Genomic DNA, 18496 nt, shown 5'->3' on the forward strand with positions numbered 1-18496 from the left:
AGTACGCCGGCCAGGGATTTCTCTCAACGAATCGTTGTCTAATAACTCATATTGTCCGTAGTATTTGTATAAATCGTTGTGAACGAATAACGCTATAACGTACCGTCTGAATGCGCCCGGCTGGCTGAAAACCGAACCTTTTCCACCGAATGTCCTCTGCTAATACTCATGTCGTCGTCGAAAAACAATTCCACTGTCGACGAATCACGGCGACCCGGTGACGTCGGCCCCTGTAATTTTCAATCATTGCAGTCATAATATAATATAGTATATATGTAGCCATATTATAGGTCATATTACTTCAAAGCGAACGCCGCCGTCTCGAAATGTTTAGACACGGTATTATTATAATGTTTACTGTCACGTGTAGTGCGTTTGTGTGTGTGTGTACGGATAACTTGTACAATATACGTGTTATAATTATTATAAATATTATTATCAAATGTAGAAAATATATATAATAGTTGTAAGTTATGTAATAATATTCAGAACAGCGTGCGTGAAACATCGTTTGGCCGGGGGATGCCACGCGAGTCCGTTTTGGGTGAAATCGCGTGCAACGTCTCCCCGACGTAGTATAATAATTGACGGTTGTTGTGCCGCCATTAAGCAGATTAAACACCCCCTATCCGCGACCCACTCCCGACGACCCACACCTCCCCCCAAAACCCCGGAGAACCCCGCCGGCCGTCATCCGACCTCACCTCTCCAGCCGGAGTTAATTAAACGTTACGCGGCGCAACAGTAAAATTATTATTATTATTATTATTATTATTATTATTATTACGCAACCACCGCCGCCTGGAATTCGTGTCGTTTTTAGATTTCGCAAACGCAATCAGCGGCTCGTCCTGATGGGATTCCGCGTGCCGTCGCAAGGACGCGGTGTAATTTATCATTTTGCACGTGCCCGAACAAAAAAACACGAGCCGACCCCGTGACGTTCGAACACCACCGCGGATGTGAATGCTGTGTCGACGTGGCATTTCGGATTTCCGGAATCTATGCGTACATTGTACATGTTACATTATGATATACGCGTAAAATGTTGTGTATACACACCGCGGATGAGTGAATTAAGGAGGATGTGCTCGCCGGGCTATATACGGCCAGAAATATGAATCATCCGATTGTCGACGGACCGAAAAGAAATCCGTCGTCGACGTTCGAATTGTATAATATTATGTAATCTTGTCGTCCTATACTTATATTTCCTATAACTGTCCTAATCATTATTGGTAGATACGAACTTTTTGACTCTTCAAATAAGGACCTTTTCTCTTTTATTTTAAACTTTCAAACGTATGACTTTCTCAAAAATCATGAAACTATGTCAATATTCAAAACGAGTAAACTATCAGAGTTATTAAGTGTCATTTTATACAACAATAATAGTTTTGGATTTAATCTGTTATGAAACTTTGAGCATTTTATAATATTTGTATAAAGCATCTGAGAATACAATAAAAATAACTATAATGCATATAAATACTAAACTAAAAATGATTACATATTTTTATATTTCATATTTAATAAACTAAATCTCCATATATTTAGGTTGTAATTGTGTGATGTTCTTGATTTTGCAGTTACGCACAATACAGAATAAGTAATAATAATTTTGCAATATCGTATTTCGAGAACTGACAACCACGCAGTAATATATTATGCTATTTTAGTCAAATACAATGTGGGGAACGGGTAAAGGTTTATGAACAGATTATGAAAGATTAACTGCAAAACTACAATGCATTATGAATAAATATTGCAGTATGAAAAAACTTAAAACGCTATGTAATAGTAATTACTTCAAGAGCCTATTTTTTCGATTTTATTAGTTTAAAACATAAATAAAATCATTGATGTCGAATTTGGATACACTAATATTTTTATTTTTGTTTTTGTTAAAGATAATAAGAAATTAATTTAATTTAAAATCAACCATAATATTATGTATAATATATTTAATACATGTATTATTAAAATATTTTAATAAATTCTAAATATTTAAAATACACACAAAAACTCTTTTATTGAATTGAATTTAAATGAAGAGTTTTTGATCTTGAAAAAAACTTTAACCTGTACTTTAAAATTGAGCTATTTTTCAAACTTTTTCATGTTGGAGAAATTCAAACTTACAAATATATAATACAAGTTTTTCAAATAATATTACAGTTAATATGATTTATTTGATGTTGCTTCTTTATTTTATGGGACCTATAGGGTATGACATATTATGTTTAAATTATTGTTCAAATATGATAGTAATACCAACCAATATGCATGTTCAGTTACTACTATTAATAATATGGGTCCAATATAGAACGTCTTCCCTTTCCGTTAATATTAATCCTCAGTGATATATGATTATTATCGTTGTACCGCATTCACTGATTTGAACAATAACAAAAACAAACATACAATTATAAAGTTTAATGCGAAACGCGTACACGTATTTAAAAACTTTATTCCAAATTATTTTGAGTATAATGCACAATTTAAACAGGTACAATTATTTCATAGCATTGATCTACAGCATAGCTAAACGTGCAAGTACTTACGTTTTATGGCATGTCCTTTTTTTTCTCCTTTGAATTCCATAACAGTTTGTTAGCAGATAGATCTAGACATTATAGCGATAAGTCTAGAGTCGACTACAATCACGGTTGAAATAAAAAAGTAGTCATACTCGAATAGTACGGTGGTCATGCCACACCCACGATAATAGCAACAAAGGGCTATATTATGGGAATAGTGACAACGACGACATACATTAATTTGTACAGCCGACTTCTCACGCGATCCTTTACAAATCGAGTGATAGGGTGAAAGCAACAGTTTTGCCTTTTTTTTCAATAGCCCATAATCAATATTGTGACTCTAGATTATACTACGAAACAACTAATTTTTCTTATTAACGTAATTAAAAAAGAATAACAATAGGAAATAGAATTTCACTAGTATAATATATAAAACACGATTAATGAAAAAAAAAAAAATGGATATTTCTCCGCGGCGTAGAACGTTTTAAGTGTATCTCGTCAATAAGAATGGCACACGGAGCAAGAAAACAGGATCCTCTATGAACTTTCCTCAGGTGTATACCATTATGATTTGGATTGTTTGTACTATAATTATTAAAGTTGTATATATTCTGTGCAGGGGAATGTGACTGACGGCTATACTAGTTACGCTATTCTATGTGGTGGTGTTATAATAATATTCATATTTGTAGGGTTGTAACCTACCTAATAATGTTAAAGATAATTTTTTAGTTATTTTAATATAGCTATTGAAATAATAATGTATCAGCATATGTGATTATCTTATGCATTTATTATACTCGGTTTACAGTAAGTCGGTAAGTGTGGTGAGAGAATAGTGGTTAAAAACCATTACCCAATCGCCGACCCTCCCACTCACGTTGTAAATAATGTCTGGATCAGAGTTTAAACCTGAATATAGTGAATACTTATATACTTATACTTATATATTACCTGTACGACCACACCACCGATGATGTAAGTGCACGCTCATGAGTAGGTCACTGTATAATAGTGTAAGGTTTGTGTTTAATTTGATTTCGATGGTAAATTATTGAATACGAAAAATATCAAATCAATATAATATTATTCAATTCCTCGGTATGTTTGTATTGCATTTGTATTCATTTTATTGTTACTATTTACTAAATTTGGTAGGCTGAACTGATTTGTACCGTAAAGTAGAAATAGTATGAATAGGTTTTTGGTACGAATAACTCTATATTTAAAATAGTGTGATTTATTTATATAATTATTGCTATTTGAATAACGAAAAAAATATATATATTTGTCAAAAACTGGTGTTGTGTAAACGTTCACTTTTTTCGGAGATTTGTCTTTAGATTTTCTCGATTATTTCTAGAATTACTGAGCATTTTTTAACTTGCCTCTCTTGAAAAATTTACTGGATAACATTTTTTACCAGAAACAACGCTCTCAGTATTAAAAATTGAAGCTCTGAAACGAGAAATCAGAATATCATATATACTAAGAAAAAACCACACATACTTCAGTGTATAGCTAATACATCCATCTCTCTAATTAAAATCTATAATATTCTGAAGAGTAAAGATAATTTAAACACCAACCTACCTAGTGCCTTGAAACTTTAAAATTCAGCTGTACTCAATAAAATTGCATGTTGTAAATAGAACAAAATTATTAAATATTTCTGCTGTTTTGTAGCTCATATTATTATTGTTTATAAGTTATAACTAATATCACATTCATTATTGTATATAAATTATACGATTAATAACACATATCATGATGATTGATGGTGTACATAATGTTTAACGTTTCAGTTAATATGAATACATGCATGTCCCGTGATCACGTGGAGCTATAACTTCCACTGAAGAGGCCCCAATCATAAATCTAAACCTAATAATAATTTTAAAACATAATAAGCGGTATTGTAGGTCATGGGTGTGTCGTATAAGTAAATTAATGTCATAATTGCAAACAGGGCAAATTACTTCCTTTGATATTGAAATTGGAATTTAATTTAATCAAATATCATATACGGTACACAATTTAGAATAATTTTTACATGCGTATAGAATACATTGTACATTTTTTTTTATTTCTTAATAATATATTACATTGAATAAAAATTGTATTGAACTAAAAAATTTGAGTCGTATACGTAATTAAATAAACGGTATGCTTTGGATTTAAAGTTTAGGACGTGGGTACAGAACTCTACTTAAAGCATAAACTTATGAGGTATATAATATGTACATGAAAGTGATTTATTTTATAAAAATAAGAACACATTTTAGTTTAAAGTCATAAATATTATAATTTTGTTCTATATTTTCAAATTTCAATACATTTAAAATTACTATTTCATTTATTAAAATTGACATTATAGTTGAAATCATTACTATTAAGGAAAGAAGCCTAACATACAAGAAGAATAACGAATTAAAAAAATTGGTGTAGTCATATAAATAGTTATTGATTTAAAAATAAAACATAACAACTAACAAAACCATTAATGTTTTATGTATAAAAAAATGTATAATTTACATTTTTCTTGTTTTTGTGATTTTTATGCATTGTCCATTTGTTTATTCAAATAATTTCAAATCAATGATTCTTAATAATCAAAATAAAAATGTTTGACCGTATACTAATGATATAACACATTTATAACTAATGTTTGAACAAGTTTATTTCAACTTTTATTTTCATCAATATAATAGATACAAAACCACATAGCTTAGTATTGATAGAATTGAAATAAAATATCTATAATGACGAAAAAAAAAAATTTAATTTAGCCAACAGTCTTATAAAATATTAACGTACCTATTAAAAATCTTCAATTTGCTCTCCAAATGACGGTCTAAATCAGTATGATTAAGATTAATAGTTGTTTATTCTTGATATGTCACAAACAAAACTTTATACAATGACCTAAACATACATATAGTTTCAGAATTGGCATTATTCCGGTATGTACAGTTACCACAATCTATTCATACAATATTTCATTGTATAACAAACTACATACAATATATGTATACTTTTATCCTTAGAAAAATTAATTTAATTAATGTTTTTAAGTACTATAATAATAATAATTTGGGATTAGTCATTAGTGAAACGTTGAAAGGCTTAAATATCCAGTGAACATATCATATTGTAGGCTTTGCTTGATCGTCAAGAGAAATAACAGAAAGATAACATTTTCTCTGATCTTATCGATGATGGTTTAAGTCATTTCGATTATTGCACCATTGCTTTACATTAAATTAACATGATATTTTATATGATTCAAAATTGTATGAAACTTAATGAAATCATCGTACATACTGGATTATTAATGTGCACGGCTCATATAAAAGTGTTGCAACACACGAATTCTAATCCACATTAACGAAATCGTGTTATACGTATTATAGAAAAAAAACATGTTAGTTAACTACGACCGTTATTAAGTGCACTATTATTTTATTAATTTTGTATTTTTATCAAAATCTCAAAAATAATGTTTAAAGGGGCATTGTTCATGTAAAACTATATGTAACCAACTGCGTATTCATTTTAAATGTAAAAAACATATTTTGACAATAAAATATGTTTACACTTGTGTAAACTGGAAAAATATTTTACAATAATTAATTGAAGTATATTTAACGTTACAATAATATGTACATCTCATGCCCCTCCCCCGCCCCAAAAAAAAAAAAAAAATAATTATAATTTTTATGATAAAAACATACATTCACTTTTTATAGTCCTTTTAAACGAGTTTTGAAGTTTTTTTTTAGTACGCCAACCCTTAAAATTAAAATGTTATGTCTATTCCGAAACGGAACTCAACTGGTCAGTGGTGTACTGGTGTCGTATAACTATGCTTTCAATTCTGTACATTTTGTTTTATCCAAACCATCAACATATTTTAAAACGTGTTGTATTAAAATTGCATACACAAAGCGCCGTGGCCACGTTAAAATAAAATATTTATACAAAATAACTAGTATTTTATACGCAGTCGTATCGTACTACGACGATCGGTGTATGCGTCATGTCCGATTTTTTTTCATTTTGATTGCAATGACTGAACCTTACCCTAAAAGATAAAATTATATTTTTGTAGAATAAATTCAAACGTTGGTAACTAATAAATTATTACGGTCTATAATTTTAACTATTCACATAGAAGTAAATACAAAATGTATATTGCATAAACAACGAACAAAACATATCGTGATCATGAAGGCACTAAATTCTGAGTCTTAAATTAGCATTTTCATAGAATAATTTTTAAAACGCTTTGGCTTTATAATATAAAGCATATAAACCAAACATTTTAAATGTTTGGTTTATATGCTTGAAAATGTAATAAAAGTTCCTCATACTTAGTTCAAAACTTTTCTTAGATCAACTATTTAAAAATATCGAAATACACACAATATTTTTTTTGTACACAATATTTGAAGATCAAAGTTGGTCAGAGTTGGATTTTGGATGGTTGGATATTATATCTTAAATGATTTTAGTTAGTTCGCTGTAATTTAAAAAAATATCAATCATAAATACATGCAATTTTTTGTTGCTGGAAATATAAATATAAATATAAATATAAACCAATAAATGATTTTCAATCTAGACAATATAATGAGTATAATAATCAAATTTGATAGTTCATGATGGTTAGTGGCAGGAAATTATCATTTGTGGGAAGGCACTCAGCAGAGCCACCCCACAAATAAGTTAATAACAATAATTATATAATATTATGGGTGTGTGATTTTTTTGGCCAAAATTACTTCAATCTACCGTATGACTAAGTATTTAGCATAAATTACTTATAGCATAAACATATTTTTTAATATTCTTAGACATAAAATCCGACATAATCTCAGCTGGGAATAGTTTTTTTTCAGAATGATTTATCAATGACGATATACATTTGAAATCTACTTTACAGTAGAGCGAGTTTCTAGAGTTTTTAATTAAATTTTACATACCTACCGGTATTATTGATCACAGTTTTAAGCTCTATATGCAAAGTATATTTTTTTGTGTTACCCTGATTTTTTTTCAATTTGTTCTTTTTTTTTTAATTGAACTTATATTATCAATATTTTTCACGTTGACGATTTTGTTTTTTTTATACTGTACATGTCGTGGTTTCAGCTTGTAACCTTTTAAGAATAAAAATTATTGATCGATTTTTTTTCGCACATACAAACAGTTAGAAACTAATTATGTTATGTGTAACGTGTGAAACCTGTACTGAAAATGATTATATGCAAATTAATTAATGACTTCTATATATTGAGTTATAGAAGTCATTTGAGTAACCAATCCATAAACAACTGTACAATTATCAATAATAATCTAAATGGTCAATCGTCGAAAAGATACACCTTAAATAATAATATAATATGATAGCGTTTATATTAAATAGCAAAAACAAAGAAAACAAATAAAAACATAGCAACAATACCAATATTGAGTTATTCGAATCTTTTTTTTATTCCTAAACCATGAAAACTATCCATGAGTGAAATAATAACATTCGTTTTTAATTACCCATTGCATAATCTATGAATACATTTTTTAACATATTTACATGTATATGATATTCTAAAATGAATATTTAATTACTAATTCAGTATGACAGTATAATAGTATGGACACATTTTTAATTAGGACAGTATCGAATTAAATTTGTAATTTATAATATAATTTACCCAATTTTACATGTACCTACTAATTAAATGTAGTATGCTCGGTAAATGAAACTCTCTCAATTATTTTTATCATAATGCGTACTACCTACTGTATAATAATATAGGAAATATTTGAAATATAAGCTTCAATTTATTAGAGTGTGTAATTTGAGACTCGATATTTGAGGACTTGTTTTTGTAATATAATCACATAACATAATAACATATCATGTAGCTTTTAAACTATATCATGGAATCATGACTATTATTTTATATATGATATAATATATGATACTAACTATAAATTCGAATGTTAAGATCAAATCTACGCACAGCAATGCAAAATAATTCAATACTCGTTTTTTTATCGTTAAAATCAAAATTACCCAGTGCTTTCTACAGCCCAAGACATATTCACCAATTTCAACCATTCTGTATGGTCATATTCATACACACTTACAAAGTTTATACTAAAGCAGACTTGTTTTATGCTGGTAATTTGAACTTTTCATTCCATATTTTACGATTTGCATGGGCAGGTAACCAAATGAAGCCAAAACCAACAATGAACTAAAACCTAAAGCATGTGCGTATTCATTCAAAATTGTTTTCTCTTCGATATTGTTCTGTTTACCTATATAATCCAAAAAACCCCAATTATTGTCCATTGTTTATGTGGATGTAGATTGACATATGTAATATAAATAACCTTTTATAACAATAAGTGATAATATGATGTGTATCATGTAATTCTTTACCTGCTTTTTTAAATTTATTTTCATTATTAATTTTAAAGTATTCCTAGCACGGGGTCAATTGAATTACCAAGTATAAAATCACTATTCGTAAATGTACTATGGATGTAAAAAAACTTCTAATGCAGTCAAATTATCAAAATTAATATTTTAAATTTATTATGATTTAAAATATGAATTTAAATATATAATTGATAAAAGTTAGGATCTATAAATAAGACCGTTGTTTAAAATAATTTATTAAACGCAAAACAATAATTACCTATTATTAAATATTTATAGTAATATAACCCAATTTATTCAAAATTTAAATATGTATATAATGTAAAAACTTGTCATAAGGATATATTTCTGGGAAATTTTCTTTCTAAATTTAAATATATTTATGTATTAACTATATATATTATACATTAGGTATATAGTTGTATTCTTACCTTAAACTTAAACTAAAATATAGATATTTTTAGAAATCATATCTCATCAAAATATTAAATATATTAAAAATAGTAAATAGACGTATACATGCTACTAATTCATTGTGTAATCAGCTATACAGTTTTGAAAATAATAAATAATTTATTTTGTACATTTATTTCAAAAAGTTTAAGATTTATGAAAAAACAATGAATTTATTGGTAATTGGTATAACAATAAGAAGTTGTAACATATATTTATATTATTTATATTTACTTCAAAAACAATTGTCTGGCAAAAAAAGTTTACCAAATTTTCTATCAAACTCCAATAATCGATTAGAATTCGAACACACGATTTAATTAATTTAATTTACTAATTTAACCATAGAATTAGTTTTTTCAAAAAGAACCTACCAAGTACCCAATAAAAATAAAAAATAAATTAACTACTTTGGTTTTGAATAAGAACTGTTAAAATAAAATATAAAAAAGTACATCACTTTCTTTTACAAAATCTTGATTATTTTTGAGTTTTGAGAGAAATTGGTTTTCGAGGCTATAATTTATCAATTGTTTTATTTTCTAACAAAAATTAACAATAAAATACAGGCTTACGCGTCGGTGTGAGTGAAAATAAATCATAATGTGTACCGTTTTGGATGATTGGCCATTTAGCACGCAATAAGGTATATATTATGTACTTCATAACTTCATGTATAATATTAGTAACTACCAAATTATATTGCTGTTTTGAAAATGTAATTTAATTTGTACTGTGTATAGCATTACGCGATCTAGTATGTAAACCCCGAATTGAACTTGTAAAATGATAGCAAAATATAGTATTATTGCCGACACAAAAAGTCCTAACAATTTTCATTAAATCAATTCCATCAAATTTATATGTAAAACATTTTAACATTTTCAGTACTTGATAGTTAATTTAAATAATATCCCCGTCAGTTAAGTACCAAAAACCACACTATTATATTTTAAACCATAAATGAAATTCTACATATTGAAACTATACGCTATAGCAGTATTCGTAAAATTAAGTACAATGTTAGATAGCGTTAGTCGTTAATGTAACATATTTCAATTCTACTATATTTCAAGAAAAATGCCACTCAAATAAATAACGAAAATCAAGTACTCGATGTTTACAACATTGCCCACCTCAAAGCAGAGAATTAGTATATATTATTATATTTACCTATAATAAATTTTCACCTGTTATATAAGTACAATATATTATTTTCTATCTATAAAGATGCTACACACAACTTTTGGAACTAATGTTAACAGAAAATAATTAAAAACAAATACATTTTCTCAGAATAAAGAATAGATAAATAAATCACCCTCGAAATTTAAAATATTTCCATTAGCAATACGTATAATTGAATTAAAATGTAAGTTATTTTTAATAATAAATTGAAGAGTGATTACCATGTAAAAATGAATTTTGGTCTTCGAAACTGTGACAATGTAAACTGTATAATGCAAAAATCATGATAAATTACAAATGTATTATAATTATATATACAATGTAATTCATTGAACATAAGATACTGATTGTTCCAAAAAACACTGAAGTTCAAAGTGTATAAGAAAAATATTTCTTTTACATGCTTTTAAGTTGTCCCAAACAACTCTTTTGGAAAAATTATATTTTTATTGTTATGGTTTTTTTAAGTTTATTCTCGTATATGAATTGCAGCATACATTTTTAATTTCATATTCCGTAGCAGAATATTATTCGGTATATTTTGATCTATAAAAATACAATTTTGGACTTTCAAATTTAGTTGATTAATTATCATTTATGTAGTACTTATTTAAAGTTTAGTAGAGCAATTGACTAACCTTTTGAGGGGTTCCTCTATAATGCTCCGTAATTCACTCATCTTACTTTAAATAACTTTCTATTAGGCCAAAATTTGATTTTTATGAATAGAAGTAAACAATCGAAAATACATGTTGTCAGTAAAAAAGTAAAAAATTAAGAAACTAGATTGTAAAATAGTAAAAATACGATTTTTAAGAAAACATGTTTTTGTTAAACTGCATAACATTTATTTAAAAAAAATAGTTTCAAAAACGTTAATTGATTTAAAAAAACGAGTTTCTAAGATCACTCAGTATAATTATACATAAATATATATTATTATATGTACCATCGCATAAAACTTATTGCATAAGAATATTATTATATAAGCTTATATAGTTCAATTTTAAAGAAAAAACAACCGTCTGCTTTTAAGAATTTAAATAAACAACATAATACTAAATAAACAATTATTTTAATATTATATTTAATATTTTAAATTGTATGTTTTTTTTAACTATTATTGTAATATTTACATAAATTATTTAGTTTCGGTATTGCTTTGATATTATATTGTAATATTGTATAAGTATAAAAAATAATATAATATATATTTCATACATTTGATAAATACCTAAAGAGATACAGTAGCGCCATCTAACTTTGAAAATAATATAAAAATAGAATAATATTATTTAGTCGTGTGAATCTTATAAAAAAAACTCAAATACTACATGCAGAATAATGATACAACAGTTTTTTCTGAAAAGTTAAATACCTACTCATCAATTATTTACTTTAAAAATTGATTTCAAGGACTGATTAATATGTTATACATAATTTATTAATGATCAATGTTGTAAGATGTATTTAGTTATATGTTCAAATCTTTAATCATTGTTCATAAGTCATTTTTAAAAATTATTTAACATTTTTGTAGTTATAAATGTTAGTTATGTTATTATAATTAAGTAGAGACCATATTAAAATGTATCATCTAAAAACCTATAAATACTGTAATATTTATAATATGAACTTTCAGTGTATATAAAATATTACTACATTATAGTTTAATAATTAATAATCAAATGATATATCATTATATTATACACGTGTATAAAAAAATCAGTTTTAGTAAAATGAAATTCATATGATTTATTTCAAATAACCCAAAACTTATAAAAATTTTTTTAATAATATGTGATATTGTGTTACATTCTGGCATCACAAAAGTGTAGCCCATGTAGATACTATATGGAAGAACTGTAAGACAATAGTGATAATCCTTACATTTATCGAAAACGATGAAAATAGTTGCAAAAATTATATGTTGTATATTATTTTACACGCTTAAGTCCTTATTCGAAATAAACCAATGAATATAATTCATTATTAGCTAGACATTTTGTATTTTTGTTATAAAAGTGATGATATTAAGAATTAAATTTTTTATCACCAATCAGAATATTCTATAGTCGAGTTGCATGAAACAGTTTGATGCTCTTTTTACTGCACTAATGATGGCCAAAAAATTGAAAAATTAATCACACCAACCAATTAACAAATTTACTATCTACACTGAATCTGAAAAGCATATAATATTTAATACAAAAAAAAATCTGTACAATCAAACTGTGAAAAAATTGTACAAAGATAAGATAGATTTAACTATATTTTGAGAGATTTTAAATTTTTAATGGAAGTATCGATAATATTAACCAATATCTACATATGTTCCACTACACTGCAGAGACTACTGAGTTTTACTTTTAAGGTCCTTAAATCCGAGTGTGCGACTACAAAACAATTTGCATGTGTCTTAAATCATGAAACATACACTATCTTGTAACTTTATAACAACTTAATGTAGGTTAAAAATTAGAATAATTATTCATAAATCATAAAACAATTAGTTAAAAATAAAAAATATTAGTAAGCGGGCGTATTGTATAGGCATTTTAATAGCATTCATGCATGCTACGAAATTAATTATGTTTTACGAGAAATGTTCGTGATCTTATACTATACCTATTTAATATAATATTGCTAAAAGACATTTTATTTAATATAATTTATATGTGTTCATATTATAAATCTGTATACCTTATATTAAATATGTTGGTAGTAATTAAACTTTGTACTTGACAAGATGTTACATTTTAAAATAATGATCTGTAAGACATGTTTTTTCTTATCTCAATATTGTTCCTGAAGGTGCATATAAAAGTTATTGTACTCTAATTATTATAAAGTGGATGGTTTTTTTAAGAAAACTAAACATGTGAGAAGGTTGAATACGACGAAGATTATGAAAAAATATGAGTACACATTTGGCTGTAGAAATTATATGTAGTCGGGAAACTGTCGTTTTACTAGATTTGAAATGTTTTTCTTAAAAAAAAAAACATGGTAATATTTCGTAGCTGTATAAATAATTAAACTAACATATTTTCCATAGAATAGAAATTTGCAAAATATTAACCAGTTACCACATAGTACGACAAGACAAAAGAGAAAACGTGAAAATAATAAAAAATGTCCATAAAAAATTACGGCCAAGCTGACTGTCGATATTGGACGTGACGTGAAATTGGCACGTGACTATCGATTAAGTACACAAAAATATTGTAACTGCATGTATGATGTCAATAATAACTTTATCACAAATCTAAAAGGACATTTTGGAAAATTTATTTGATAAATCAAAATCTATCGTAGTAACGAGAAAACGTCACGGCACGCGGCGACACCTGTACATACAAAATGTAATCATATTAGAATAACATTTCATATAAGTATACGTATTTGTACTAGCATTTTATTTCGTAACTCAATTTGTATAGTTTGTAATTTTAAGGTGATGTCTTGTTTATTATTTTATTGTTATGTTTATTTTGTATGTTGTATCTTTATATTTTTCTAAATATTTGTTTTCATACCGAATGATAACTTCCATACTTCTATTGAGCAAAATATTATTGTTTGTTTTAACACTTTTCATTAATTCCAATCCATTTATAGCTTCGATGTCATGAAATGATGATAAATTTACAGTGTACCGCTTTTAGAAGAAATCGTCCTTAAAGTGTATGAGAAATTTATTAGATATATTATACAAATAATATTTCTTTAGTTTAATGTCATATACAGCATTAACAAAGAAGATCCGAAAATAATTTTAAGCAACATATCTTCTGACCAAGGTATGGATTATTGAAATTCAACAATAAAAATTGGGAACCACTCTGAAGTACGAGTACTATAGGTGGTCGTATGGGTCGCTGTGAATACATTTGTATGGGTGTGTTAAATTTGAATTTAATGATATATAAATAAAACCATGATATACGAAAAACGATACTGAGCAAAGGCGGTCTGTTTGCGTATTAAACGATAAGTATATTGTATGATATTTTTGATATTAAAGTAATTTATTTTACTACATTCTATAATTGAAACGGTGAAACAGAAGGTGGAAATAGTTTTTGAGAAAACATTTCATTTGATGTATTCCAAAACTTTCAAGTATCGATATTTAAAAAAAAAAAACAAAAATTGCATATGGCTAGAAATAACTCAAAAAGAATCAAAATATTTTTAAAACTATACCATATTAAGCTAATATAAATGTTTGATAAAAATTCCAAATGTCTCCAGCTATTGATTTTTGAATTAAAATAAAATAAGAAAATCAATCCCTGAGAAACCGTCAGTGTACGGATGACACCTAATGAAAAATGTTAACTTCAGACGCTCATAAAAAATTAATCTGACTTTCCGATACTTTTATTTTTGTTAAAGGTAGAAAAACTTATAACGAATCTTGTATTAAATTTTAAAATATTAGACATAGAAAGAAAATTTTTTATGAATTTCTTACTCAAAATTGTAATTGCAAGTTGTCGTGGTTTTGACGAGTCTTGTCAAAATTCTATCATCAAACGCTCATAAAAAATGATCGTGAATTTATGTTCAACTATTTCTTAAACTACAAAGCTACTGTGAAATTTCAATATTGTATTCTCAACAGCACCAACTAGATTCACTTTCCTACCAGAGAAGATACCTAAGTTTCAAATCTAAGTACTATTTTGACTGGGTACTTATCATATTTACAACATATTTTTTTTAAATTCACATCATTATATATTCAATACATTCATCGCTCTCTTCTTAATATAACATAATATATGATTGAACCTTATAATTTCTATAAATCTAGTAAAACAAATATAAAACTTTATGATTTGCATTTAATTTCGGGAATTTTTAAACCATTGGTTTTATTTGAATGAATCAAAATTAGACTCAAAATCGTACCCTATTCTTTTCAATTAACATACTTTTATTAGACAGTATAATATTACATTAAAACATTTATACCTAAACCACTAAAATATCGGACATGGAGAATAATAAAAACGAATCCACCGCGGAGTACCAACCTAAAGTCTCGTTAGTGAATACCCGTTAAATAGACATTTTACCATATAGAATACGTAACAACCGGTGCACATAATATAATAATAATGACATATACTATGTAAGTCGACATTGTTGTTCCGATGGTGTGTATTAACTCCCCCGGTATCCGGGTGGACCAGGTGGAAATCTGATTCGCTTCCCTAATAGTTTTGGATTTTTCACGTCAAATCCTTTCAGACCCTTCATAAATTCCCGAACACGTCACTAAATCGAAAACTATAGCCTTCCAGCTGTACATAAATATATCATAATACGCACTTAGCTACTTAACATTCAAGCGTTCAACTGGTTTTTATTGTATCGATTTTTTTGTATACTATTTCGTATTAAAAAAATGTAAAAAAACCTTTATCTCAGCACCAATTTGATGGAAATGTTCTATGTATCTAATAGACGAAACTACATTATTATTTTGTAAGTACAATATTCTGTGTACTCTATAAATAGAGGTGTCTATGATGCCGCGCTTACTATATTACTGTCTGGCGTGAATCTACTGCAGCCTTGGGAAAAATATGTCTATGACGCATCCTAATAATTGTATGCATGAGCCTTTTTTTTACCCTGTTTAAGAGATGGCAGAGAAGGCTCTCTTAAAACAATACTACCTCTTTGTAGCCATCGTTTATTGATGTGTAAAATTCATAAATACATACAATATGCGACATACAATTAACTATGCATAATATGAATAAATAAATGTATGTGCTTGTACGTCATTGATCATACACTCATATAGGTACGCGAATCTAACAGTACGGAGAAACGACGTCGATAACGCGTCGTGCATACAACGAAATAATAATAATAAACAAACAACTACAAAAGTTCCAACCCATTATTTAAGAATGAAATTGAATTGGATAAACGGAAATAAATGAGTAATGAGAATAATGTATGCTTATATACTTATAAATAGGTATCTGTATACAATATTAAAATTATATTATAATACAATTATAAAATATGAACTAGTATCTATGGATTTTAATTTAAGGTTCAAATTGTTAATACATTACAGGAAATCCGTTTACAATACTCTGAAATACAAACAATATGTACAGAACAACACCCAACAAACAAATTTAAATGTTAGAAATTTAGTAGAAAATTACTAGTAAATTAGTTCAACCTAATGAATACGTTCTTCTAAAGTATTGATTTTCATCATTTTGTAATTCCGCGAATTATTCTGATAACGTGGGATTAAATTCTTTTCGGTTCCTGCGATGATTGTTCAGATTGAAATTTGTCGGATCTGTTCTGTTCAAACCAGTGTATATTATAACCTTTTAATCGACCAAATACAATATAGGTACTACTGGCTTATTATTTTATGTAAAAGTCTAAACAAAAAAAAAACACTAGATAGACAACACAACGAAAACTACTAGGACGATTTTATTCGATTTCGATCGCCTAGCAACTCTTTTCCTCCTCATTCGACTCGCAACACTGACATCGTCGCCGGAGCTGTTATAGAGGTACGTCACACGTTAAATTCTACCAGGTTAGGTTATAATATAATATACGTCACCATAAACGGTGGCTGGTCGCAACCACCATGTGCGTCGTACGCGAAAGGAATCACCTGTATAATCCGCGAGACTCACACGCCAGCAACATGATGCGATTTTCGGCGGTGGCAATCGCGATCGCGGCTCTTGTGGTCGTCGAAACGCACTCGGTTCCCATTTCATCCGCTGTTCCCATTTTACCCGCTGCTCCCGTTTCACCCGCCAGCCGTCACGTGTCCCACGATCGTGACACTGCAGACGTGCTGAAGACCGTGGACCAGTTCGAATCGCTTGTAAGGTCAGCGGTGACAAAACCACCGTCCGGGCCGTCGAGGAAACATACCGTCGATCTGGACGGTGGAGGACTTCAACTGGCGGCTAAGGCGGTGGAGGTGACATCTCCGCAGCCGACCGACAAGAAAAATGGTAGATCGTCGGCAAGTGGCATCGGGGGCATGATGCGCCGCGTCATCGGAAAGTTCAACCACGACTCTGGTCACCGGACGTCGATCGTCCCCCCTTTGATTAACGGAGCCACTACTTGAGCAAACCTTCTCGTATTATGACTATGATCAATTTTTACATGTATTTGTTTGGTAGGGGGCGGGGGTGTATATAGTATATTATTATAATATAAAGCGTGTAATGTCGTTAAGTGCCCCTAATGCGTTTATATACTTGATTGATCGGCTCGAGATAAGACTACGGACCACGATAGTCCGTAGAGTTTTTAATGCGATTAAAAAAAGGTACTATTTAGCATATTGGAGGATAATGGTTTAAAATTATTGACGACGTAGGTACTAATGGAACCAAGTTTTGTGCATTGAATGAAAAACAACATAAACAAATTTAAGATGATACAATAAGTGAATATTTGGGAATGGAAGTTCTCGGGGATAGGTCAAGTCGAATAAAAAATGGTCACTATATGCATTGATAATGCAGGTGGAATGAATATGTAGAGATTATTATGGATAGATATAAACACAAGAGTACCTATAATTATAGCTGACCCACATTGGCGCGTAACGAAGACGAAGAAGCAGATAGTAGTATCTATATTCCTGCTAAAATTAGATATAACTTTCATTCCTTCACTTTTAATTTTAATAAATTAAAATAAATCAATTCTTGACCATTTAATTGATGAATTTCAACATTTCAATAATATATGATTTTAATATTCGAAGGGATACAGGTCTACATTTCCTGATCAAAAATGTGTGTGGAGAAAAATGGAAAATGGTCCCGCC

At 28.3% G+C, this 18496-nt stretch overlaps 1 protein-coding gene across 2 annotated transcripts in view; it reads right to left on the bottom strand.

Annotated features, from left to right (window-relative positions):
* The window catches only part of LOC111026876 (transmembrane channel-like protein 3), a 57540-nt gene that overhangs the window by 36748 nt on the left and 2296 nt on the right, over positions 1–18496 (bottom strand). The window contains exons 1-2 of one of the 2 annotated variants that reach the window (XM_022305055.1): positions 2565–2680; positions 104–230 (exon numbers count right to left, since the gene is read on the bottom strand). In XM_022305055.1, the coding sequence (XP_022160747.1) occupies positions 104–170 (67 nt within the window). In that variant the 5' untranslated portion in view covers positions 171–230; positions 2565–2680. Of the gene's footprint in view, positions 1–103; positions 231–2564; positions 2681–18496 lie in introns of those variants that run through there. The other variant, XM_022305054.1, reaches the window with a different exon arrangement.

Source organism: Myzus persicae, unplaced genomic scaffold, assembly GCF_001856785.1.
Source record: "Myzus persicae strain clone G006 unplaced genomic scaffold, MPER_G0061.0, whole genome shotgun sequence".
Lineage (NCBI taxonomy): Eukaryota > Metazoa > Arthropoda > Insecta > Hemiptera > Aphididae > Myzus > Myzus persicae.